Consider the following 26,006-nt stretch of genomic DNA (forward strand, 5'->3'; position numbering starts at 1 on the left):
TCGATCCCACGACACGACAGAAGAGTTTACAGCGGTCCTTCATCACAACTGAGGAACAAGAGAGATGAGCAGGACAGTGTTTGGGCATTATTTTACCATTACTTTGTTGATTCGGTACACTATAGCATTCAAAGTTTGGACAAGAAAGGAATTATTGATGAGAAAGAGATGAAAAACACCAGAGAACAATGAAAAACAGTTGAGCTACAGGGTCTGTGTACCTTTTGATATTCTGTGTACGTTTGCAATTTCAGAAATATTAATCTGAACCCAACCTATGCTTCCACAGATCAGTGTTCAGTCAAGTGTAAATATGAAGCAGTCGTGACTTCTGTTATAGACAATATGCTCAGTTTTGGACAACAGATAGTCAATGCAAATACTGTAATGCAAATCAGCAGAGGATGGCAAGTTAAAGTTTTACTGATCTGTAACCATAGACTCGTGCAGGAACTAAGGTACGAATGTGCACAGAAAAGTAAAATATAGATAAAGAACTAGATAATAACTAACTCTCTGTGTTACACGGTGTTCAGCCTTCCACCGATTGCATTACTTGCCCATCGCTCCACTGTCGTTTTGTATTTTTATAGAAATAAAGATATCAATGTAGTTCAGCTGGACAGCAGACAAGCATCCTCTTCATATCGAGTGAGTTTGCCTTTGTTTTATATTGTTGTTGTGTTATGTAAATTGATAATGAAAAACAAACCTAGCGTTCGTTTTAATGGTGAAAATACAAAAACCTTCAAATATAACATGGATATTTGTGACATCCTTCTTATTCGTTTTTATCAATAATTTATTATTATTTTTTAACAAAGAATGTGGTGAGACATAAAGATCAAATAAGTATAAATAAGATAAAATAAGTGTGCTAATGGATGCTGATACTGTTGAGCACATAACGTTAAAGGCTTCTTAACATAGGCTACCATTACACGCAGTTGTAGCGTCAGGAAGGATGTTTAAATATATATATCTATATATATTTATATATATAAATGAAAAAAAAAAAACGAATAGATGTGCAATTTTCTTGTTTCTGTGCATTTCATTTCTTCATTGAAAAACAAACTATCAAAATGCACACGGACTCTATACAGTCACATGTTTGAAAACTGTAGTTGAATTAGCAGCTTTCTTGAGATGTTGGCTCATATCCACTCTCCACCCTCATATAAACATGTCAGAGCAGCAGAGAGAGTTTCTGATCAGTGAATGAACTGCAAAGTCATTCTCAAGTTTACTTCTGTGTGTCAGAGAGCCATGTGATTTCTTCATTTCATCTGTCAGCGACTAACTACAGCATTCACTTCAGATAAAAGCGTCTGCCAAAAGCATGAATGCTGTCTGTGTGCTATTCATCAGAGTTTGATGAGCTCAACAGATTTATTATGAAGCCCGGCTCCTCCATCAGCCACTAAAAAACCATTACAACAATGCCAACTCATCTTCAGAGGGAGATGCTAAAGGAAGGGAAATTTGTTGCTAAAAGTTGCTAAATGTATTTGTGATGTTAATGTAGATTTCTTTGTAAACTAATATGCATAACACAATATTAAAATATAAAAAGCTGTCTTTTTAAATACACTGAATTATTGAACTCTTACACATTTTTGAATGCTTACAATTAAAAATATTTAATAGCTAGTAAAAAAAAATGGTTAATTTGTTGCAAGGTTGCTTTTGGAAGAAAAGGTTGGTAGGGTAGTCTGAAAAGTGGCTAAAATTCTCAAGAAAGTTGCAGTGTGTGTGTGTGTGTGTGTGTGTGTGTGTGTGTGTGATGGGTCAGAGGTCAGAGACACTCACTGCCGCTGTATTTGGGCACCCAGCGGACGGAGGGTGGCAGTCCGTTGATGTTGAAGTGTTTCCCGTCGAACTGTGCACACTGCTCCTCCCTGAAATCCCTCTGGCCCCGGGGACACGGATCCGTGTTACACGAGCGGAACTTCATTCTGCGGCCCACACAAAACCGGCCTCCGTTCCTCGGCCTGAGAGACAGAAACATATCTGTGCTGTTACACACTGAACGCCTTTTGATAGGAAGAAATTATTTAACACAAAAATTCACTAATTCAATGCAAACGGGCACATTTACAGCAAGTCAAACTTCTTAATTACTTAAAAACTTTGTCATAACTCAAGTAAAAAAAAAAAAATTCTATATAATTTTTTTTTTATTATCTTTTTAGGGCCATCAAGATAATATTATTTAGATAATAATATTTTGCCTAAAAAAATGCTTTTTTATTTTGATATACTATTAATGACATGATGGAGTAAATCAATATCATATTGAATCATATGTAAAATAACAAAGAAAACATTTGTATAAAGAAAATGAATCCTACTTTTAATGCCATTAAGATCATATTTCACTTTAAAATTCAAACATATATATATATATATATATATATTTCACCTAAAAAAATAAGTATATTTAATTTTTTATTTTTTATAATAATCATATTGTATAACTAAATAAGAAAGAAAGAACAAAAGACAGATATAAAAAAGATATAAAGATATAAAAATAAATTATATTTTGCCTAAGTATATGGAATCTAAGCTTTTTTATATATACTTTAATGACATGTTGGGGTAATATATACATATATATACATATATATATATATATATATATACACAGTATATTTTTATTTATTTTTGTAATTATAACATTATTTTCATTAAAACAGAATATGTGTTCATTGTTTTGGGGATGAAATGCACAAAAGAATTCCCCCAAAAATCAAATCACCACCTGCGGTTATTGAGTCTCAGTGCATGTGAGTGTGTTGATGCACTTACTCAGGTTTATTGCAGTCTCTTGTTGTGCTGCGTGTTCCTCCTCCACAGGTCCTGGAACAAACACTGTAAGGGCCCCAGGGGCCCCATTCACCATGAACCGGCTTCATGTCCATCTCTTTATTTACACACATGCCGTGCCTGCAGTGCTGAAAACACACAGACATTACATCAGAATATATGTAAGGGAGAATTATTAGTGTGTGCTGGTTTGACTAGTTCAGCAGTCCCTGGCTCAGATGGAAGAGGTGGGCAAGAGCGCAGTTCAGTTATCTTTAGATCAGTGAGAGTGAGCGCTAAAGAACAAGAGCGCAGAGCTTCTGATACGTGCTGCATGATTGCATGAATATTTCTGACAGCAAAAACAATAGATCTGTAAAGCAATATATTGTGAGAGGGACGTGTGTTACCGCGTCCCATACGACTCTAAATAATAAACCACAAAGTTAACAGAAGGATTCACTCCACTGTGTTGTGATCAGAAACTGTGTGCAAGTGAAGCCTTTATCCAATGCTCGCTCTGATCTCCAGTCCTCTGAGGACCAGTGATGCAGAATGAGACACTGCTGAAGTGCATCATGGGTATTAAAGGTGCACTAAGAGATCTTGGGAAATTCTAACTTGAGCCACCCTCCCTCCAATCGCCGTCCAAAGCCACGCCCCCTGAACGCAAGGACACACACACAGATCAGACGACCAGAGACAACATTACTACAACACATCATGTGTTATTCAGCGGTCAGAAAACTTTATAGCACAGTTAGTAAAAGTACTACAATACCTGCCATTCTCGCTCTGCCTGCACACAGAATATATAAACACATTCAGTTAATTTTGTGATTGCTATCGGGATGTGAAGAGACTTTCAACCAGCATAACAAACAAATGTTCCTGAAGACAATCAGCTATTGCACTCATTACAGTAATATCTGACAGTGCACATGCTCTGTTCGGCGTCATCAGACAGACAGAGACCCGCTGGCAGTAACCGAACCCTCGCTGCGCAGCACTGGCTGGAATGCAGGACAGGCTGGCGTCGGTCTCGCACACGATAACTAAACCTGAGCGCACAGATAAGAGCGACAGAGCTCATTACAGTCTCGCAGCACTGCTTCCTCTCCTTCCACAGTCACATCTCTACTGCCAAAGCCTTCCTGCTTTCCTTCATCACGTCATTCATCACAGATACTCGGCTACACACCACACTACTGACATTCATTTATGTCCCTTATGCCAAAAATCATTAGGATATTAAGTAAAGATCATGTTCCATGAAGATATTTAGTAAATTTCCTACCGTAAATATATCAAATCTTAATGTTTGATTAGTAATATGCATGGCTAAGAACTTCATTTGAACAACTTTAAAGATTATTTCCTCAATATTTAGATTTTTTTGCTCCCTCAGATTCCAGATTTTCAAACAGTTGCATCTCAGACAGATATTGTCCGATCATAACAAACCATACAGCAATGAAGAGATGATTTATAAATCAATGTTTTTTTGTTTTTTTTAAATTACTGGTTTTGTGGTCTAGGGTACTTTCAAATGCTTTGTGCCAAAAAAAAAACTTGGTAGCAAGAGAAAAAAACATATTTGAAATAAACCTATCTATCTTGAAGATAGCACCATTGTAGCATTATGGTATTCTCTGAAGTACTGTATCTACAAGGAAAATGTCAAATGCTGCAGTACATGAATATGGAAATCAATTAGAATATAAATATAGTGATCATCACAGTAGTGTACTGTACATCCCTGTACCGCGGTACAGCCACAGTATCTGTTTCTCCTCTCAGTAACACTGTAATCTGGCTCTAAACAGGAAGCATAATTAGAGTGAGAATAACAGAGATCCGGTGACTGCTGCATTCATTCATTCACTCATTCATTCATAACTCTGTGTGTGATATTGATCTCTGACTGCAGGCTTCCTCTTTCCTCTGATAACAGCCATGTCACACAAGAGCGTCCAGCAGGAATCCACAGCAGTCTGACCCAAGCAGACCTGTGTCCTAATAATAGACATATTATTAAATACATACAAAGTATATACTGAATATAATGTGCAAAATACTATACTATGAGTTAGAATACATGAATATGGTAATCACTACAGTATTATTATCTGATACTAATGTTTAACGCTTCCTAGTTTATATTCGGACCCTGTTTGCGTGAGCTCTTTTACATCTGTTAAATCTGTGTTGTGTTCCTGAAGTGTTCACAGATAAATGTCAGGAACAAAAGGAAGAGTGGATGTGAAGATGGCAGGTCTGCTGTGATTGTGCATCGTCTGATGGGACGTTTCTGAGAATAAGATAAATATGGAGTGAAACAGCTTCAGCGCATCACATTTAACACTCGAAAACACGGCTAAACCAACACAAAGTGATGCAGCCAGTCACACACTGCAGCTGGATACACTGCTACAGAGAGCCGCAGGGCACAAACTCACGCACACACACACTCTCACACACTTACACAAACGCACTGCACAAGACTGCGCACCTGTGTGTCTGTCTGTGTGTGTGTGTGTGTCGGGGTGTTTCTTCAGCTCTATGTGCGGCTGCACTTAAAAAAATGAAACACCCTCTTGAAACACACTTATAACACTTGAAGACTAACAATGAATCATACAGCTCATTTCAAATCGAGTATGCTATGCACCCTTAATACACACAGTTAAATACACATTTTTCATAATGTGAAAAAATCACAGCGTGAATGCAATTTTTTAAATCTTAAAATATGTCGAAAGTTTTTTCCTTTTTGAGATAAATGATTTTTGTTTTCTTCACATCACATCTCATATTTCACTGACAAATTTAGTACACTAACTTTGGTAAAAAACAACTGCAGATTTGTTGGCTGTGGTGGAAAAGACAAAAATAAACCACAGTGGAGGGACATTTATATAAAAAAAGATATAATAAAATAAGACAAAATTAAAGTAAACACAACAAATAGGAAACAGGTGTTTAAATTAAATAAAAAATATATATATATATATAAATTAGATCAAATAAAATAAAACTACACTGAAGTAAACCACAAATAAGGGACAGTAAATAAAATTAAATAAATGTTTTTTTTTATGTTATGACATGTTTTTTATGTAATGCATGCTGATGAACTTTTATCATAATTTATAGTTATATGGTAACCAACGTGTTAAACTTTCAACCCGTTCATTTCAGTGTGTGTGTGTGTGTGTGTGAGAGAGAGAGAGAGAGAGAGAGAGAGAGAGAGAGAGTGTGTGTGTGTGTGTGAGAGAGAGAGAGAGAGAGAGAGAGTGTGTGTGTGTGTGTGTGTGTGTGTGTGTTTGTGAGAGAGAGAGTGTGTGTGTGTGTGTGTGTGAGAGAGAGAGAGAGAGAGAGAGAGAGAGTGTGTGTGTGTGTGTGTGTGTGTGAGAGAGAGAGAGAGAGAGAGAGAGTGTGTGTGTATGTGTGTGTGTGTGTGTGTGTGTGTGTGTGTGTGTGTGTGTGTGTGTGTGACGGATTGTAAATGGCCATGTGTGTGCTGGCGGTACAGAATAGGCCCGGACCACCGGCGAGACCTGAGTGCTGTCAGAGTCTGAAGCCTTAAAGGCATTCCACTCCCCGCTGCCATCTTCATGTTTACAGCCTTTGTTTAGCTTGAAAAGCCGCGGCTTGAAAGAGGCTCCGAGGAGAAAAAGAACGAGAGAAGGAGGGGTGAAACTCACTGCGCACACACTCTTGCCACATGTATGGGCTGTTTGTTCTGCCAATAGAAGCATCTGGGGCCATCGTGACCTTCAATTAGACTCATGGAGGTGTGGAAACAGCCTGAGCTGAGGGCGAGAGACACACACACAGAGAGAGAGAGCGAGATAAAGAGAAAGACGGGCTGAGGTGACTCTGAGCTTGTCAAGATTTGCTCTTAATTGAGAATGCAGTGAGATATTTGAAGGTTGAGTGAGAAAAACCAGCCCAGCTGCTGCCAACACGTGTTTTAGATTTGTGACTTTCACACACACACACACACACACACACACACACACACACACACACACACACACACACACACACACACACACAACCTGTACCCATACCACCAAACTAGACACTCATTTAGTAAAAGCCAACAAATCCGCTGGGAATCTACAGCTAGGAAACACTCTCACACACTTTGCATAAGCATATAAAATATAAACTTGTCAAAAGCAGCAGAAACCATCCATCTGCTGTGTGAAAGTACTGTATGGTTAAAATAAACACAACTGTGATACAGTTATAAATAAAATATGTAATAAATATTAAAAATAAAATGTGTTTCTTTAAATGAATGAATGAATATATGAAGCAGCAAAAAAAGAGAGAAATGCATTCTCATCTGCCCAAAATATAAACTAAAAATTATTTAGGCAACAGATGTGGTTTAGTTATAATAAATAAAAAACTATGAAAATAAAATAAATTAATAAATGAAAATAAAAAGCGGCAGACACAGTGTTTCATCCATTGTGTTAGGGTGATGCATGGTTAATAGCTGTAAAAAAATAAATAATAATAAAAAAAAATAATAATAATAAATAAATAAATAAATAAAATAAAAATAAAATAGTGTAAACTTTGGGGGAAAAAAGAAAGAAACAAAAAAAAAAAAACAGAAAAAAAATAAAACAATATTGCCAAATGCACAAAATCTAATGTAATTATTAAAAGGGACCATGAAATGGTCAGTCCATCTGCTGTGTGAAGGCGCTGCATGGTGCCCTGTAATTGTGTGAACGCTGTGGTGAACACACATCCATCAGCGCAGGAATGACAGAAGAAACACCTCTCGTTCTCAACCTCTCTCATTTTGACAAGCTCGTTCGCAAAACACATCACCTTACAGGCAGAACTTCTCACCGCTCAGGGTCAAAGGTCACAGCACTCACAGGAGGCTTCAGTTAGCACATGCATACGATATACATCAGCATGACATCAAAACAGACTGTATTTACTCTCCTAATTCAAGTTCCTGGTATTATTGAGCATGATTTATCAGTTAAGCTAATTTCCTTAAAAAATAATATTAATACTTCCAACGGTTGGTTCATACTTGGCAATAATATCACAGCCCACTTTTTATGATCCAGTCAAATCTTGACTGAGAAGATAAAGTCCAGTCCTACGGAATATCCCACCAACTGTTCTCTTACACTCATAAAAATGGAAATTAAATGTTAAAAATATTTTTTACGTAAATAAATAAACAAACATGCAAGTACATGACTGCAAAAAGACTGCTCTTCCAATATATCAGAAGTCATTTAATAATGAAACACATTCTAATTGTCGCCACTTGGGGCGCTGTAGCATCACGAGTCTTCTTCTATGGTCTTCTGGTTGTCTCTGGTATTACTTCTTAAGCTAAACACAGTAACTGATACATTAGCGTCAGATGTAAGGCTGTTTAAAACCAGTTTAGAAGCTTGTCTCACGTTAGAAATACAATCAGAGAAAAAAAATAGATCTATTTGAATAAATCAACACACGATGGCATTCTAGGTGTTGACAAATGACATGTAAAGCATGACATGTGAACTGAACAGCTGATCTGCTGAAGTAAATCCCGTCAGATCTTAATGACAGACCTCAGCGTCTACAACAAACCCACAGAACAGGAGGTGCACTCGTACACGGCCCTCAGCGATCGGGAAAAACACACTTTTATCCTCAAAACACACACGAGCACACAGATGTCACACCGCAAAACACATGTTCAGGTAATATGGCATCTTCAGAGGTTTCCTTGTAGAATCCTTCAAAATATGACAACAACAACAACCTCACTTTCATATTTGATTTAAGAATAAACTATTTTAAGCTTGTAACTTCTCCTTGTTTCACTACAACACAACCCCATTTTTAATTGACTTAACATGACAAAAAAATAAATTAATTAAAAACAGATAAATTAAGGAGTCATTGGCTCATATAAGAAGCAAATTTCCCCTGCCCTAGAATCTCCCCTCCTTTTAAAGCATCAGCATTTTAAAGTTCACTTAAAATAGGAACTAAACAGTCACAAAGAATTGTTTATTACACCGAATCTGTGCCAATATCACATCTCTTGGCCATTGAGTGTAGTTTGGGCTCCTCCTCAGTCCTGCACACATCCCGTTGGTTTTTTGTTCATTAACAACACATACATGAAATTAAATCTGAGGTGTTGAATTTCATCATTAGCTCCTTGATTTCTTTCTTATGTAGCAAAATATCACTTGCAAATTAATATTTTTGGTCGCAAACGCAACCATTTTAGTCGCAGTCTGAAGCCCTGATAAAGGTGAGATGAAATAAACGAGTCATTCCACAAACAGCATGAATGCACCTTTACCTCGATTACTTGGCAATCACAGCAACAACTCATTCGTGAAAATCAGATCCCGGGCCGCCGGTACAGTACTAGACGTCTCGCTGGAAACACATGCAGATTAGCAGGAGAAGTGACAAGCGATCCACATGGAGAAACGAGCTGCCAGGAACAGCAGCCAAGCCGGAGAGCCGCGGCCAACAAATTCTCCAACGTTTACAAGACTTCAGTCTTTTTCTCTAACTGCCTGAGACGAGGACAGGTTGAAGGTTCTGCTGAGCCAAAGCTGGGTTAGACACACAATAGTGTTTATTGTACCTCCAGACATAAAGCTTATTGGAAGAGGAACCGAATACAAGCACAATTATGACTTGACTTCATTTACAAGCATCTTTATTGGGATGCCTCCATTCTGTCCCAATAAATCGACTCTATTAACAGCTAGTTCATGTTTTAATGTATAGTCACCATTCCATGTTAGGTTCCCTGCTGAAAAGAACAGTTTGTTCATCGTATGATTACTAGTAAATTACTAACCAAATTGACCAGGCAATTTAGGCAAGTTAAGAAGTCTATGGATCTAGTGGATCTAATGGATGCCAGGATCTAAAACAAATTCTCAGATGAGACGAGGACAGGTTGAAGGTTCTGGTGAGCTAAAGCAAGTTACATACACAATAGTGTCTACTGTAACTCTAGACATAAAACTTTATTGGAAGAGGAACCGAATACAAGCACAATTATGATTTGACTTCATAGAAAATCATATTTATTGAGATACTGAGATACCATACTGTCGTAATAAATTTACTTGATTAAATGATTAGTACACTTTCCTCACGTATGTCATCCAAGGTGTTCATGTCTTTGTTTCTTCAGTCAAAAAGAAATTAAGGTTTTTGAGGAAAACACTGCAGGATTTTCTCGATATAGTGGACTTCAGATGGCGTATACTGGCTGAAGGTTCAGAATGCAGTTTCAGTGCAGTTTCAAAGGGCTCTACACGATCCCAACCAAATAATAAGGATCTTATCTCCATAGCTATCTTTGCCCATAGTTTCCCTAATGAAACAAACAGTTTGGACTTAATACATATACCAAAATGTATATACCAAATTATGGAAGCCTGCTAGTTAAAACTGCAGTCTATACAATTTGGCTCTTTGTTGCCATCTCTGTTTGGAAACCCCTCAATTGCAGTTATTTGCGGAATTATCTTCTTTGTGTGGGCTGTGCACCAGCAGAGCTCCTCAGCACGGATGAATCTAATGTTTTGTTGTGTGGCTGTCAGTCACCTCACTGGTGTGGATACATTACTTTGGAATCACAAATGATAAGAATGATACGATTTTTCACCAGATAATATCATCTGAACAAGTAAGTAACTTGGGGCAGCTGTGGCCTAATGGTTAGAGAGTTGGACTTGTAACCCGGAGGTTGCAGGTTCGAGTCTTTGGTGCTGGCAGGAGTTGTAGGTGGAGGGAGTGAATGAACAGCGCTCTCTTCCACCCTCAATACCCATGGCTGAGGTGCCCTTGAGCAAGACACTGAACCCCCAGTTGCTCCCCAGGCGCTGGGTATATAGCTGCACACTGCTCCGGGTGTGTGTGTTTACTTCTCACTGCTGTGTGTGTGTGTGTGTGTGTGTGTGTGTGTGTGCACTTGGATGGGTTAAATGCAGAGCACCAATTCGGAGAATGGGTTACCACACTTGGCAAATGTCAAGAGTTTGACTTTTTTAAGTAACATGGCTGCCACTTTTGTTCTGAACCACTGAGGAAAAAAGCATTACAACGTCGCACTACCAATGGTGGTTAAATATTAACGATCTCATCAAACCATGCAAATGATTATTGTTGTTATACTTTGTTTATAAAATGTTAATATTAACAACATCAGCATTGCTTGACTACGTGTTTTTAGTGTTTTAGCATTACCTGTAGACTATTGGTGAATCTCCAGTTGTCACTGAGGACTCTCGATTGGACCTTTCTGGATTACAATTCACCATAAAAATTATAAATTGAATTATTCCAGCTGCTGTGAGAAAAGGCCATTAATGACCTGCAGCATTCTTATATGCAGTATAACCTACAAGCCATGATAACTTATTTATGTTTACACACGTGATTTAATGACGCAACAGCATGCTTGTTTTTCCCATGAATTCCAACCAGTGCCTCTCATATTAGAAAGCATTATTATAAGCTTACTGTTCTGAATCATGCTAAAATAAGGAGATAGTTTAGACTTTTTTGCATAATTTTTGACCAAAAAAAAGGTACGGAATGCAGCTTTAGGCAAGTTAAGAAACCTAACTGGGATGTTGGGAATACAAGCACAATTATGATTCACTATGATTTATTGATTATGATTCATCAATAGCAAGCATCTTTACTGGGATGCAACCATTCTGTACCAATAAATGCACCATCGGGAGGTGTTGGTATTTACAGATGGCAAGTGATGGGATGCCCTCGTTAGCGCAGGGCTGACTGAGCCGGATGACAGACAGGCCGCTGGGGTCATGTGACAGCATTACTCACTCCAGTGACCTGCAAGACAGAGGAGGGCATCGAGGACAAAGAGAGGCAGAGGGAACGAGAGGGAAACCACAAAGAATCAAAGCAATTATGGTCTGATCCTAACATTGCTCTTCTGCATCTCCACTAGAGCTCATGTGTTTGATGATTACCAGCTCTTATTTACATAGTGGTCCATTTACAAGCTTGAACGGGATCAAACGAGCCAACGTTTGGAGATAAATGAGAGAGAAGAGAGACAGAGAAAGACATTTTGAACAAGCCTTCGTGAGGAGCTTCCCACATTAAAGAGCTCGAGACAGGCAGGTGAGCTGAGACCAAGAGCTGCATTTCTTTCAACTTCTGCGACTTCAAACGGCCCCATGAGGAGGTGACACAAGGCACTCAGCACCACAAACAAAGGTGCAGGGGCCACGAGGGGTAGAAGCCCAAGAAAAAAGACCCTTTGTGTCCCTGTTTCTGTAAAGAGTCACGCAGTAACTGTTTTGCTCAGCATGATACATAACAGCGCTAACTAACAGGTCACGATCCAGTTCAGTTCTGAATTAACCAGTTATACAATATAAGAGTGTGGGCAGCAAAATAAAAACATGAAAATTAAGAAACATTTCTCATGTATTCTGTTGAATGCAAGCCATGCATGTATTTTGTCACTTGGTAGTATGCTGTCCAATTACACAGGTGCCAACATGCACTTGTTGAATTTGAATTAAACTAAAATAATAGAATATAAGACCCAGATGACATTAAATATGATTTCAAACAAATATAAACATGGTTTGTTCCAATTAGAATGTGTTTTATGAGGTGAAATATTGGCAGCGAAACCAGCAGCAATCATGGCATAAATAAATTACTATTTCATCATCATGTAATAATATAATAATATAATAATTGTTATCAAAATAAATTAATCCATTAAAAAAAATTATATATATATTCTTTTGTTTTGACACTTTTGTTTACTTATGTATGATACATAATTTGGCTCTGTGTTGTATCACCATCTAATATAAAGTCTATTTCCTGAAGCCAAACCAGTTGAGAATCTTAAGATAATTCCTCCCCAAATACTATTTTTATATACAGAAAATCAATTTATGTTCTTTATGTAGGGATGTTTAGTTGAACTATCACTGCTTTAATAAACCATTACCACAGCTGGAGGAATAATGCTAGAGTATTAATAGATGTGAAATACTAGTCAAAATGGGAGGTCTTGATCACTAATGAGTAATGAAGCTTAACACTGAAATGAACTCTTTCATGCCCTTGTGGTTTTAATCAGAGGATGTGAGAACAACCAAAAAACACTGCTTGCTCTCCTTCCTCCGCAGGGCTTCATGTACTGCACCGCAATCCCACCGTTAATGAGACGAGAAAGGTTTCTGCTTTCCCAGCCACTAGCCTGATTGTGGCTGTTTTGGTTGGATTAAGATACTGCCCACCTCTGTTAACATTTGATTCACTCAGAAAGCCTTGTTCTAGAAGTTTCCCTGTACATAGAGGGTTAAAATGAAGGAGAAACGGACCCCCTCCTTCTGTAGTGTCTTTTGTGTTGATCTAAACCCAACACTCTCTAAAACTCTCTGACCAGTGACCCACTCACCCACATCGTAAAGAGGTTTGGGGGTCACGGGTTCATAACAAGGTGATCCGCGGGTGGCATTCGGTTTCAAAGGCTTGATACTACACCTCGGATCTCAGCTCTCAAAGATCGAGCAGCAGTGAACTAAATGCGGCTAATTAGCATAGCAATTGAGAAACAATTGAAAGGCATCGCAACACTTATGGTGTGTGCACATCAAAAGCAAAATTAATTATAAGCATGATTATATAGTCAATTTGAAAAATGTGCCGTCAAGTTGAAAAATGTGAATACCAACAGAAAATTTGCATGACGTATTGTCGCGCTAGCCAATCAGCGAAGAGTTTATTGACATGTCCAGTTTGACACGTCCGGTTGTATCAGAAAACGTTTTTTATTGTTTTTATTCATGCATGAAAAATATCTCGCAAGTAAACTACAGCGAGTAACATGATGCAAAAATTCACTTCACTTTTGATGTGAACATCATTACTCTACTACACACACTATATTGGGATTTCTTGAAGAACTGGAGGGGTTTCTTTTACAGTCAAGTGGGATTAAATAAATACCCCCAAATTAACTTGATTCCGTATTTAGGCAGCTAATGTCACAGAGAAGAAGGAAACCAGCTATGCAAGCTCACATTACCATCCTCATCAGCTTTGACATTTCAGTTTAACGCACGACTGACCGGCAGAAAAAAACACAGGCATGAAAGTGAAGGGAAAGTGTCTTACCATGCCATAGCCACATTCGGTCCCATCAGCGAGCGGCATGTGCTGCGTACGACATCCTTTATGGTCGCCCTCCGCACTAGTGCACCAGAGACGCTTGCACTGTTTCTGCAATCAACGAAAGTCATTTCAGTCAAAACTGGGGAAATAATGACTTTAACATTGGTTCATTTAACCCTACACAAGTACTCGAGAGTTTTCTTGATATGGGTACAATCTAAAATACAGATAATGGGATAGTTCACCCAAAAATGAAAATCACCCCATGATTTACTCACCCTCAAGTCAGGTGTACATGACTTCTTCTTTCAGACGAATACAATTATATGAAGTTATAATAAAAAAATTTCCAGGCTCTTGCAAGCTTTATAATAGCAGTGAATGGTTGTTAAGATTTTCCAATAAATTGCATCCATCCATCATAAAAAGTGCTCCCAACCACTTTGGGGGGTCATTAAATGCCTTCTGCAGAAAACTGATGAGTTAGCATAAGATTAATTTTGCCTACGTCCAACATCATTCGCTGAAACACTACTCTCTCATGAACACGCACACGACAGTTAGTTAAGCAAGATATTACAGTTTATAAAGTCTTAAATATGGATTATTTCTTTATATTAACACATTGATTCACTTCAGAAGGCCTTTATTAACCCCCAACAGCCGTGTGGAGCACTTTTTATGATGGATTTATGCACTTTTTTGGGCTTGAAAATCTCAACAGTCATTCACCACCATAATAATGCTTGGAAGAGCCAGGATATATTTTTTATATATTTAACTTAATATATAACTGATTGTATTTGTCTGAAAGAAGAAAGTCATATCAATCTTGGATGGCTTGAGGGTGAGTAAATCATGGGGTCATTTTCATTTTGAAATGAACTATTCCTTTAAGTTGCTTGTATGGACAATGGATTAAGATGGTTAGCTAACCAAGTCTTGAGACTGCAAAAACTCAGAGGCCAGAAGAAGAGATGAACAATGGGAGAACTGAATAAGAGGGTAAAGAAACAGTTGGGTTCCCTAAAGCAATCTGTTTTTCTCTTGTTAAATGACTAAACGGCCTCCCAAAACGACGATGGACCACTGTACAAAGGAACCTTGTTTTAGGATCTTTTGTTAACAGGGATGAGTCGTTAAAGGGGACATTGGATGCCCATTTCTTTAGGGCCTTCATGAAATGTCTGCAATGTAATGTAATGTAAATGAGGGTTATGGAAACATAGCTAATGCTCTGTGGAAGTAGATTTAGATCGTACCATAAAGGGACAGACTTGGGAGCCGGAGCCGAACATGAGTTCACACTGCCGGTTGGCGTTGTAGAGTTGACCTGGAAGCTGGCTGGGAAGGTTATACATCCTCACCAAAGGCTCGTCAAGGAGACATTCACCATAACCAGTGCTGAAAAGAAAAGAAAAGAAAAAACAAACAGATATCAACACATTCATCAAGGGGAACTCCAGCAATAGCTTCAGGTAGGTTTCTTCATCCCCAGAAGCCTGGAGGAAGTACTATTGTAAAGCATTTAGTGTTTTAAGCATCAACTCCCAGTGGATAATTATGAATGCAGTCTTTCTGATTTCACCTGGCGTCTGAAGGTCAAGTGTAAGATGGAGGCAGAAGTGGGTGGTCTGCTTTGTTACCTGCGAGTAACTGATTGAATGGACCTCAGCCAACACAAAGACCGCATTTCATGCAAGAAAAGACAGTGCTCTTTAACAATGCTGTGTCTCCAAGAATCAACTCAATGGTGCCAATACCAACGTTTCAGCAAAGTCATGACATATACGTCCCACCACACCCTTCCTTTGAAACACATAAAGGAGCTACAAAAGAGCAGGGCACCACATTGAAGCTCATTGAATTGTTGGGCTTAACACCTCTGAATGGCTCTTTCAGCCAGAGAGAGAACAAAATAAACCTCCTTTCTCCATTCGCCAGCTCACCTTTCTGCAAGGAAGAACGGAAACTGAGGCTCAGAGTAGCCATGTGATGTAATTATGTGAGTTGTTGATGTTGCTGGTTCAATTTGTCCTTGGCTTTGAGACTAAGCACCTGCGTCAGCTGATTTAGTCCTCTCATTACCTTGCTCTCCCTTCACTCCCACTCCACACATCCTACAAGACACCTTTGTCTTTACGAAGGGGAAAACGGACACTACTCGGAGTGCATGTGTCCTTCTGCGGGACTCATTTATCCATCAGAGTTACGATGACAGCGCAGTACGCTCTTGTCTCTCCGCACCTCGCCATCAGCTTGTAAGACTCTGAGTTATGAGTTCATCAAATCAGCAAGACTGAAGCTGACAGAAACCCTTCACAGGAGTATGCCAGTACAAAGCTCTTAAAGAGCGATAAGATTACAGTAAACTGAGACCGTCACATCTCCAAGTACTACGCTCCAAGTACTACGCTCAAGGGAGTGTGAGCATGTGAATTCAGGCTCTTTCGCATAATTAGAAATGCAAACACTGGACGATTTGCATCCTAATACTGGATTTAAAGAGACAGTTCATCCAAAACAGAAAGGTGTAAATGCTGAAGAAGATATGTGACGCTGGAGCACAAAAGCAGTTATAAGTAGCACAGGAATATTTGTAGAGTTTGCCAACATGTTATGGGTCAAAATGATCAATTTTTCTTTCATGCCAAAAATCATTAGGATATAAAGTAAAGATCATGTTACAATTTTGTAAAGTTCCTACTGTAAATATATCAAAACTTAATTTTTCATTAGTAATATGCATGGCTAAGAACTTAATTTAAAAGTGATTTTCTCAATGTGTAGATTTTTTTTGCACCCTCAGATTCCAGATTTTCAAATTCTGAAATTTCTAAATGGATCTTAATAAAAAAAAAAAAATGGACCCATATGACTGGTTTTGTGGTCTATGGTCACATATTTTGATGAATGTTGGGTTCAATCAACATTGGAATCCACTTAAAAAAAAATCAAAAATCAAAAAATCTTTTCACGAGAGAATGAAAATTGTTACAATTTTGAACGACAAGGGTGTGAAGAGTTCCACCTGAGATTTTAAATAATTTTTTTTAAATAATTTAACACAAATACATTTAGGTTAAAGTACTTAAACTGGAATAAATTACAGATATCTAAATGAATAAATGAATGGAAGAATGAACAATTGAATGAATGATAAAGGCACACAACAAAATAACTGAAACCTAAACTAAATTTAACATTTTAATGAGCACAATTTAAAATGAAAACTAAAAATACAACAATAAAAACTAATTTTAAATATTCATAAATACTACACTAGCAAATTAAAATGAAAGCTGAAAAACCAAAATCAATATATGAATAAATAGTACACTAGTATATAAATAAAAATTGACTATACACAAAAAAAACTTAATTGCCTTAGCAGCAAACTGAAATAAAATTTCAACAATTAATTATTATGAAATACAAATGACAAATGCATGTAACAAAATGACTAAAACCTAAATGAAAACAAACATTTTAACTAGCTAAAATCAATAGTTAGTTTCTATACATAAACAAATGCTAATTCAAAACATTAATTAACAGTACACTAGTATTAAAATACACTAGAATAGCATGGCTAAACCAACTAATAACCATCTCTAACCAGCAGCTGGAAACCATTTCAAACTAGCTGGATTTTCTGACAAATGACAAACATTTAAAAACAGATTTTACGAGGGTGAATAAATGATGATCATTTTTGCAGAAACTATCCCATTAAGACACTATTTATATACCCTAGTATTTACTGTGTGATACTCCCAAGGAACTTTGCAGAAGACTTACCATGATGCATGTCCAAATACCTGATAATACCAAGGTACTTTGTAGAAAAAGTGCCGTCAGGTTTCTTTGAGTTCAGGTCAGGCTGCGCCCTTCTGGCACAGACATGAAGTCCACACCTGGAGATCATTTGGGCGGGCTGCTAAAGTGAGTTTATTAAGGAAAATGACTCAGACGTACTATTATCGAAGGTTTTTTTGGACATGTATCATGGTAGCTTGGAGAAACAAGTAAATATCATGGAATATAAATACAGTAATCATTCAGTATTACCATCTCCATGGTTTTCTCTGTTCAGATGACATCATTCTAGCCCACTTATGAACAATATCCACAACTTCTATGAGACGTCCTGTTAGCGTGTCTGAGCGAGCAACAGTAAGCAAAGGTCAACAGGCCAGACTTTCATTAGTAAAGTGAAGTTTTGGTACAGCTCCAAAGGGATTTGATATATTGTGAGTTTAAACATGAGAATCGAGAGACGAACAGCAGATTTGTCCTTGAACAGCGAGAACTCATTTCTCAAGACATTCAGCTGCTGCTTTGAAAAGCCTCAATGAACGTCTGACAGACTGAGCTTTAATGCAAAGAAAAGCGTCTGAGATACAGAGCTTGTGGGTTTCTCCAATCATCTGTGTCCGTTTGAGTTGAAAATGACAAGCTTTTCAGAAAATAGAATTGGTTTTTACTTCCAAAATCGCAGAATCTCCAGTAACAAGCTGATTTTTCCATGCAGAAAAAACCTCCATTATAGTTTTGTATAGTATTGTACAGATGAGTGAACCGGGTTAATAATCAAACACATTAACTTAAACTGCTTCGGGATTCTGAGAAGTCATTAATAGATTAAAACGAGCAAAATTAGAGCCACTAAGAGTAATGTGCAAATGAGTTGTTTTGATTAATCCGAGTGTCTTCCAGCCGGATCAAATGTGTGTGCATGCAGTGTTTTTCTCTTTAATCTCCTCACAGAAGAGTGTTGAGTCTTGAAGAGCTCTTGAGGTTGAATGCACAGTCAAAACACAGATGCACTTGAGCGCTTCTGGACACTTTCAACACTTTACATTGCTTTTCCCACCAACGAACAGAGCTCCTGTAGCAAATTCATATGCTTTGCTCTGTCTGTCTGTTTTTGATCAAACCTTTCAATGCGGAAAAGAAACAACACAAATGTTAATATTTTTTCAAAGCAATTAAAAGCAGAGCAAACTTTTTTCCTGAGAAAGAAAACACCAAAATTATCTATGTTCAGTGGAAATCTCAACAATATCTCACACATCTCCAATAAGTCCAACTCCAATAAGTCTCCACAGCTATGAAAAAGCAACATTTGTGCAATAAAATTACTGAAACTATAAACCAAAAGCACTTTAAAAAAAAACTGTCCTAAATGGTGTCCACAAACCATCTTACTTGTGTTGTATTTCTTAGTGAAACATTTATAATAAATAATTAGGAAAAAAAGTAATTAACAAAATTACAAAACGGCCCTACATTGAAAGAAGATTACATTTCAAATTTTTTAATAAATTAAAGATCATTAGAGTATATTTCACAAGAAAATACCATTTTAGTTTGTTTTACTTGTTTAAATGAATGTTTTACAGGCAAATTCTGAATAAAAAATGAAAACAAAAAACATTTTTTCTCAGTCTTAAGTCAACATAAACAATGTTAATGAACCAACTCACTACTAGTTAAAATATCCCAATATGGAGATTTCAAAAGCTTCTTTCTCTTTTAAATAATTCTCCAATTATTTACATATAGCTACAACCAGGAACATGTATTAAAAATATTTAGTTTTCTTTGTATATATGGATTACTTTGGTTGCAACCGACATCTGGTGAATTTCAACAGCACCTTTAGAAGTATATTTACTGAGAATAATGGTGAAGTGTTCAATACTTATTTTACCCGCTGTACACACACACACACACACACACACACATGTTTGTTTTTGTGTAAAGTGTGTTCATCCCATAGGTGTAATGGTTTTTATACTGTACAAACTGTATATTCTCTGGCCCTACACCAACCCTACACCTAACCCTAACCCTCACAGGAAACTTTCTGCATTTTTACTTTCTCAAAAAAACTCATTCTGTATGATTTATAAGCGTTTTGAAAAATGGGGACATGGGTTATGTCCTCATAAGTCACCCTCTTCTTGTAATACCTGTGTCATACCCATGACATTATACAGAGTTGTGTCCTGATATGACACACACACACACACACACACACACACACACAGACGCACGCACGCACACACACGCGCGCACGCACGCACACAGACACACACACACACACACACACACACACGCATACACGCACGCACACAAACAGACGCACGCACGCACGCACACACACAGACGCATGTACGCACACACACACAAACAGACGTACGCACACGCACACACACACAGACACACACACACACACAGACACATGTACGCACGCACACACAAACAAAAGGCATGCACACACACACACACACACAAACAAACAGACGCACACACACACACACAAACAGACGCACGCACGCACGCACACACAGACGCATGTACGCACACACACACACACACACACACACACACAAACAGACGTACGCAAGCGCACACACACACAGACACACACACAGACACATGTACACACGCACACACAAACAAAAAGACGTGCACACACACACACACACACACACACAAACAAACAGACGCACACACACACACACACACGTTTCATTGGTCTTTCTTTGCATTCCTAACCCTTGTTGAGTTTCTTCTAGGCTGCATCACCTGTCGATCCACGATCCTGATCTGCAGGCCTTTGACTGCTGGAGCCACTGGAGCGCAGACGAGATCAAAGGGTCACGTCCAGAGAGAATCTAATTATATCTGACACTTCCTGTCTTACAGGGAAGCCCTTCAGCTGCGTCTCCTTCCTGTCCGGACCCCTCAATGAGCCGTCGCCCCGGGTTACATCGGCCGAGGGGCCAAGAACGCCAGCGACTAAATGACTGTCCGGCTCCCAGAGAGAGAGCAGACAGACTCAGAGCAGAGCGGGACAGGAAGAGCTCCTCTCAAAGGGGAAGTGCACTTCTGAGCTCTGAGGAGCGTGACCTGTTGAGGATTTGCTCAAAGGTCAATTTAACTTTAAAACCACAGCGCTGACATCTGATATTAGCACACTGACATACAAAACACCAACGGCATGCTGGGAAAACCACGTCCCACCAGCTTTAACCAGCTGACCAAAACCAAAACAGCTAACAGCCAAATAAGAAATGTTTTAAAATTGGCTTTTAATACTGTGAATAAAAATATGGAATTGGAATGTCCTCCATATGTATCAGGGTTTCCCAAAGTCTTATTTAATTTTTTTGTCAGCCGAACTCCTTAGATGTAAAATATTTACTTGAAGAACCCTCTGTTGATTTTAAGTTAACATATCAACAACTTTAAATAAATATTTTGTTATAGCAAATGATTATAATATACTAAAACATTTTATTTTGTTTTTATTAAAAAAAAATTATTAATGCATTTTTAAGATTTAATTAATTATTAGTTTCACGACTGGAAACCCAAACCTAAACTAAAAGTTGTTATTGTTACTAAAACTAAATCAAAGCTATATATATATATATATATATATATATATATATATATATATATATATATATATATATATATATATACAGTATATATAAAACCTAAAAAAAATAGACACAAATAAATTATTAAAACTTAAATTAAAATGGAAATATAAAAATAATATTTTTAAATTAAAATGGAAAAATGAATATCATTTTTATATTTCCATTGTAATTTAGTTAATTTTAGTTAACAATAACAACACTGAGTTTAGGTTTGGGTTTCCAATTCAAGAATTTTAAATGTAACAAATACTAAAATAGTATCTAAATCTTAAAAATAAAACTGTTTAAAACAACTAAAAACCATCTGCAAACAACTATAAACCATGTAAAACCAAATTCCAACTTAAGCTGGATTTTCTTTCATTTCTTGCTGTGAAATAACAAACGTTTTCAAACAGACTTGTTCTTTCATTACAAATGGGAAATGGGACTTGGTTGATATAAACGGATCCAGAGTGGACTGAACTGTGAGATGTAAGTGAGCACCTACTCCAGGAATTCTGTGATGTACTTGCGGCTGCATCTGGACCAGGACCAGGGGCTGGTGTCGTAGTTGAGCGTCGGGGCCATGACGTGGTACTGATGCTTGATCCCCGCCTCGCGGCACTTCGGACTGTCATCATGCGGCATGTTGAACCTGAAACACACACAACATACAGTTCACAAACACTTCAGGACAATTGTGTTTCTGCACATCTGAATATGAGGATATGAGAAATATGAAAGTACTGCAGAAGTACCGTGGTAAAATGATGATCGTAGTATGGAAACTGGATAAATAGCATCATTACCATATTCAAAAGCTATAATTATTTTAAGATACTTCAAAGAATGACACATAGTAGGATCACAGTATTTCGTTTGGAAGCTTATTTCCTCCCCGAAAAAAAAAAAAATTAAAAGGTAATTCTTGCTTTTTTTACTTGCACTGTGAGATGTAAACTGAAAGTGAGAACTGCTAGAAGTAAACTCAGAATTCCAAGAAGAATTCCAAGTCAGAATTATGAGATGTAAACTGAGAATTCCGAGAATTAATACTAAATTGCAAGCTGTAAATTCAGAATTCCGAGAAAAAGTCAGAATTATGAGACGTAAACTCAGACTTCTGAGGAGAAAAAAAAATTATAATTATGAAATGTAAACTCAGGATTCAGAGAAAAAAACAAAAAGTTATGAAATACAAGCTACGTATTCCGCGAAAACTCAAAATTCAGGATTTAAATTCAGAATTCGGAGAAAAAGTCAGAATTATGAGACGTAAACTCAGAATTCGGAGAAGAATTTTTTAATTTTTTATTATTAGACGTAAACTCTAGCCTAGAAACCTAGACGCACCCTAGCGGCAGCAAAATGTATTTCGCAGCCTAGAGTACAGTCTAGCAACTCTCAATACACCTTCTAGCAGCAAAAACCCAGATTGGGTCAGGCCAATCACGTCGTGTATAGAGCAGGCGGGGCAGGCTTAACATATGACGACAGAGAGTTGCAACGGCTGCCACTTGAAAACAAAGAATGGCGGCGGCAGCTGTCGAACAACGATCTTTTGAATCGGCTTTGGCCGCGACTCTGGAGGACTTGGAGTTAAGTTTCTCTTTAAGAAAAGAGCAAAGAACAGCACTTAAGTCATTTTTAAAAAAGGAAGATTTGTTTGGAGTTTTGCCGACTGGATACGGAAAAAGTTCAACCTTCTTCGTTGCTCTGATTGGTTGAAAGTGAAAAAGTGAAAGTGAAGTGACATTCAGCCAAGTATGGTGACCCATACTCAGAATTTGTGCTCTGCATTTAACCCATCCGAAATGCACACACACAGAGCAGTGAACACACACACACACACACACTGTGAGCACACACCCGGAGCAGTGTTCATCATTTATGCTGCAGCGCCCGGGGAGCAGTTGGGGGTTCGATGCCTTGCTCAAGGGCACCTAAGTCGTGGTATTAAAGGTGGAGAGAGAACTGTACATGCACTCCCCCCACCCACAATTCCTGCCGGCCCGGGACTCGAACTCACAACCTTTCGATTGGGAGTCCAACTCACTAACCATTAGGCCACGACTTCCCCTAAATGTACTGGCAGCGGTGGGATGTACTTGTAGCGCTAAATGTACTTGTAGCGCTATCCTATTGCGTGCAGAGGGATTTTGAGAGACAGCCGTTTATCCCGCCCCTCGGAGTAAGCCTCGTCTATGGAGAGTTTCCAGACTAAACATCTTGATGTAAGTCTGGCTGGCCAGGCTACGTAAACTCAGGATTCCGAGAATAAAAAGCAAAATTATGAGATGCAACCAAAGATTTCTGAGGAAACTCAAAATTCAGGATTTAAATTCACAATTCTGAGAAAAAAGTCTTAATTATCCGACGTAAACTCAGAATAAAAAAAGAAAATCATTTAAAAATATGAGATGTAAACGCATAATTCAGAGAAAAGAAAAAATATCTAAATTGTAAGTTGTAAATTCAGGATTTTGAGAGAAAAAAATCTGAATTGCGAGTCGTAAACTCAGAAATCAAAGGAAAAAAAACCTCAAAACTATGTAAAGTATAGCCACAATTCCGAGAATTAATATTTTTAATTACGAGATGTAAACTCAGGATTCCGAGAAAACCCCCCGCAAAATTCTGTGAAAAAAATAAAATAAAAATTGCAAGATGTAAATTCCGAATTCCGAGAAAAGAAAAAAGTTATAATTTTGTAATTATGAAATTACAAAATCTTTGGTTGAATTGTTTTATATATTGTGTTTAAAAAGTCGCTATTAAATTTTTTATATATTTTTACCATCATTTTGTGTCAATGCTGTAATGTGTTCGACTGTCAACAGGATGTGAAACCTCTTTTTATTACAGACAGGAAGAGTCCAGCAATAAAATCTTAAAATAAGAGCTGCATTGAGGCGAATCTGATGTCAGAGTCCAGAAACAGCTGTGAAATCAGACACACGACAGATACAGCACAGCCAGGAACGCAGCTGTGTTGATGCACATCTTTCAGACTCCATCTGTGAGGCTTCATCCACACGTTAAAACACTTTTCACATGTTACATTCGTGAAATACTTCTGCTGTCAGAATCGGTTTCATTTCAAGAACATCTGGGCCACTCGTGTAAAGAGCTTAAGCAAAAAACGAACATTCTGTTATCATTTATTCACACTTAAATCATTCAAACTCCATTTCTTCAGGGGACAATGTTCACACTGCTTTTATTGCACTTTTTAGACCTGGTCCAAATCCAGAAAGAGCAGAAAAAAAAAGAGTTATTTTTAGGTGAACTATTCCTCAGAAAAGTCTTATCTTTCTCTGTGGAGTCAACCAGCTCATCAACGTCAAGAGTTTTGGACAGAGGAAGTGAGATGCCAGATTTTCTGCATTGCATTAAAATAAAATCATTTTCAGCTATGAAACAAATGAAAGATTAAATGTTATAGCCTAATAGAGTCATTTATCAGCGTTAAAAACTCATGAATCGTTCTTATTGGATCTCAATGACCTCTGACTGATTATAACAAAATAATGCATTTCCTCTGTATTTTTGTCTTAATTTCCAGTACAAGGCAGATATTTGTTCTTGTTTTAAGCAAAAAATCACTTAATTCTGATGCATTTTTTTAAAAGAACCTATATCTTGTTATTTTGCTACAAAAATGTTTTAATTTTAGTATTTTTGTATTGCTTTCCAATACAAATATCTGACTTAATATCTTAAGTCAACATTAATTTACTTAAGAAACAAAAAATTTTCTATTGTTTTATTAATCTTACATTTAAAACAAGAAAATCTGCCAACGGGATCAGAAAATAACTTTAACTTAATTTAAGTTTCTTTGAATAATTATTATAATAAGAATTACTAAGAATAATTATAATTAGAATTACATAAAACATTAAGTCTTGTTTCCTGAACAAAAAGCATCAAAATCAATTTAAGACTTAAAACTTAATTTGAGTGTTTTTCTAATATCATTTTTCTTAAAGCATGAACTTATGATCATTTTTCTTAATCATTTATCTTTCATTTATCTTTATATGTAATTCTGATTCCCAAGTAAATGCATTTTGATTTAAGAATGTTTAAGATACTTTAAGATAAACTCACGTAATCTTTACCCTTAAAAAACTACTTTATATCTGATGTTATTTTACATCTAAAGTACATGCATTTGGATTTATGATACTTGATGTTTGTCCTGTAAAACGAGACAAAAATACTGAGACATTATCTGGAGGACAGACTGTAAACGTAACTGTATTGTGCTGTGCTTTGGCTTTGCTTTTGGAAAACTGAATCTGAGCATTGGTTTGTCCTCGTCGTCCCACTGTGGCTCAGGAATCCCCTCCGGATGGGAGGCGGACGAATATCTGTCATTCTTTCACACTGCACTCATTTATACGACTCGAAGCTCAGAGAGAAGCTGAGAGCACCTCCTAAACGCTCTGGGCTCACGTTACCTCACTAATACAGGTCTCTGTTATTAAAGGATAAATCCACTTCCAGAATACAAACTTCCTGATGATTTACTCTCCCCCAAGTCATCCAAGA

The 26,006-nt window shown here is 37.4% G+C and overlaps 1 protein-coding gene across 2 annotated transcripts in view; it reads right to left on the bottom strand.

Annotated features, from left to right (window-relative positions):
• LOC132124708 (A disintegrin and metalloproteinase with thrombospondin motifs 20) overlaps positions 1 to 26,006 on the bottom strand; it is a 106,741-nt gene that overhangs the window by 54,481 nt on the left and 26,254 nt on the right. For both annotated transcript variants that reach the window (XM_059535851.1, XM_059535852.1), the window contains 6 exons: positions 21,958 to 22,104; positions 15,270 to 15,411; positions 14,011 to 14,115; positions 2,815 to 2,960; positions 1,813 to 1,994; positions 1 to 48 (listed from right to left, as the gene is read on the bottom strand). The exon at positions 1 to 48 is cut by the window's left edge and continues 89 nt beyond it. In XM_059535851.1, coding sequence (XP_059391834.1) covers positions 1 to 48; positions 1,813 to 1,994; positions 2,815 to 2,960; positions 14,011 to 14,115; positions 15,270 to 15,411; positions 21,958 to 22,104 — 770 coding nt within the window. The remainder of the gene's footprint in view (positions 49 to 1,812; positions 1,995 to 2,814; positions 2,961 to 14,010; positions 14,116 to 15,269; positions 15,412 to 21,957; positions 22,105 to 26,006) is intronic.

Source organism: Carassius carassius, chromosome 43 (genome assembly GCF_963082965.1).
Source record: "Carassius carassius chromosome 43, fCarCar2.1, whole genome shotgun sequence".
NCBI classification, from domain to species: Eukaryota; Metazoa; Chordata; class Actinopteri; order Cypriniformes; family Cyprinidae; genus Carassius; species Carassius carassius.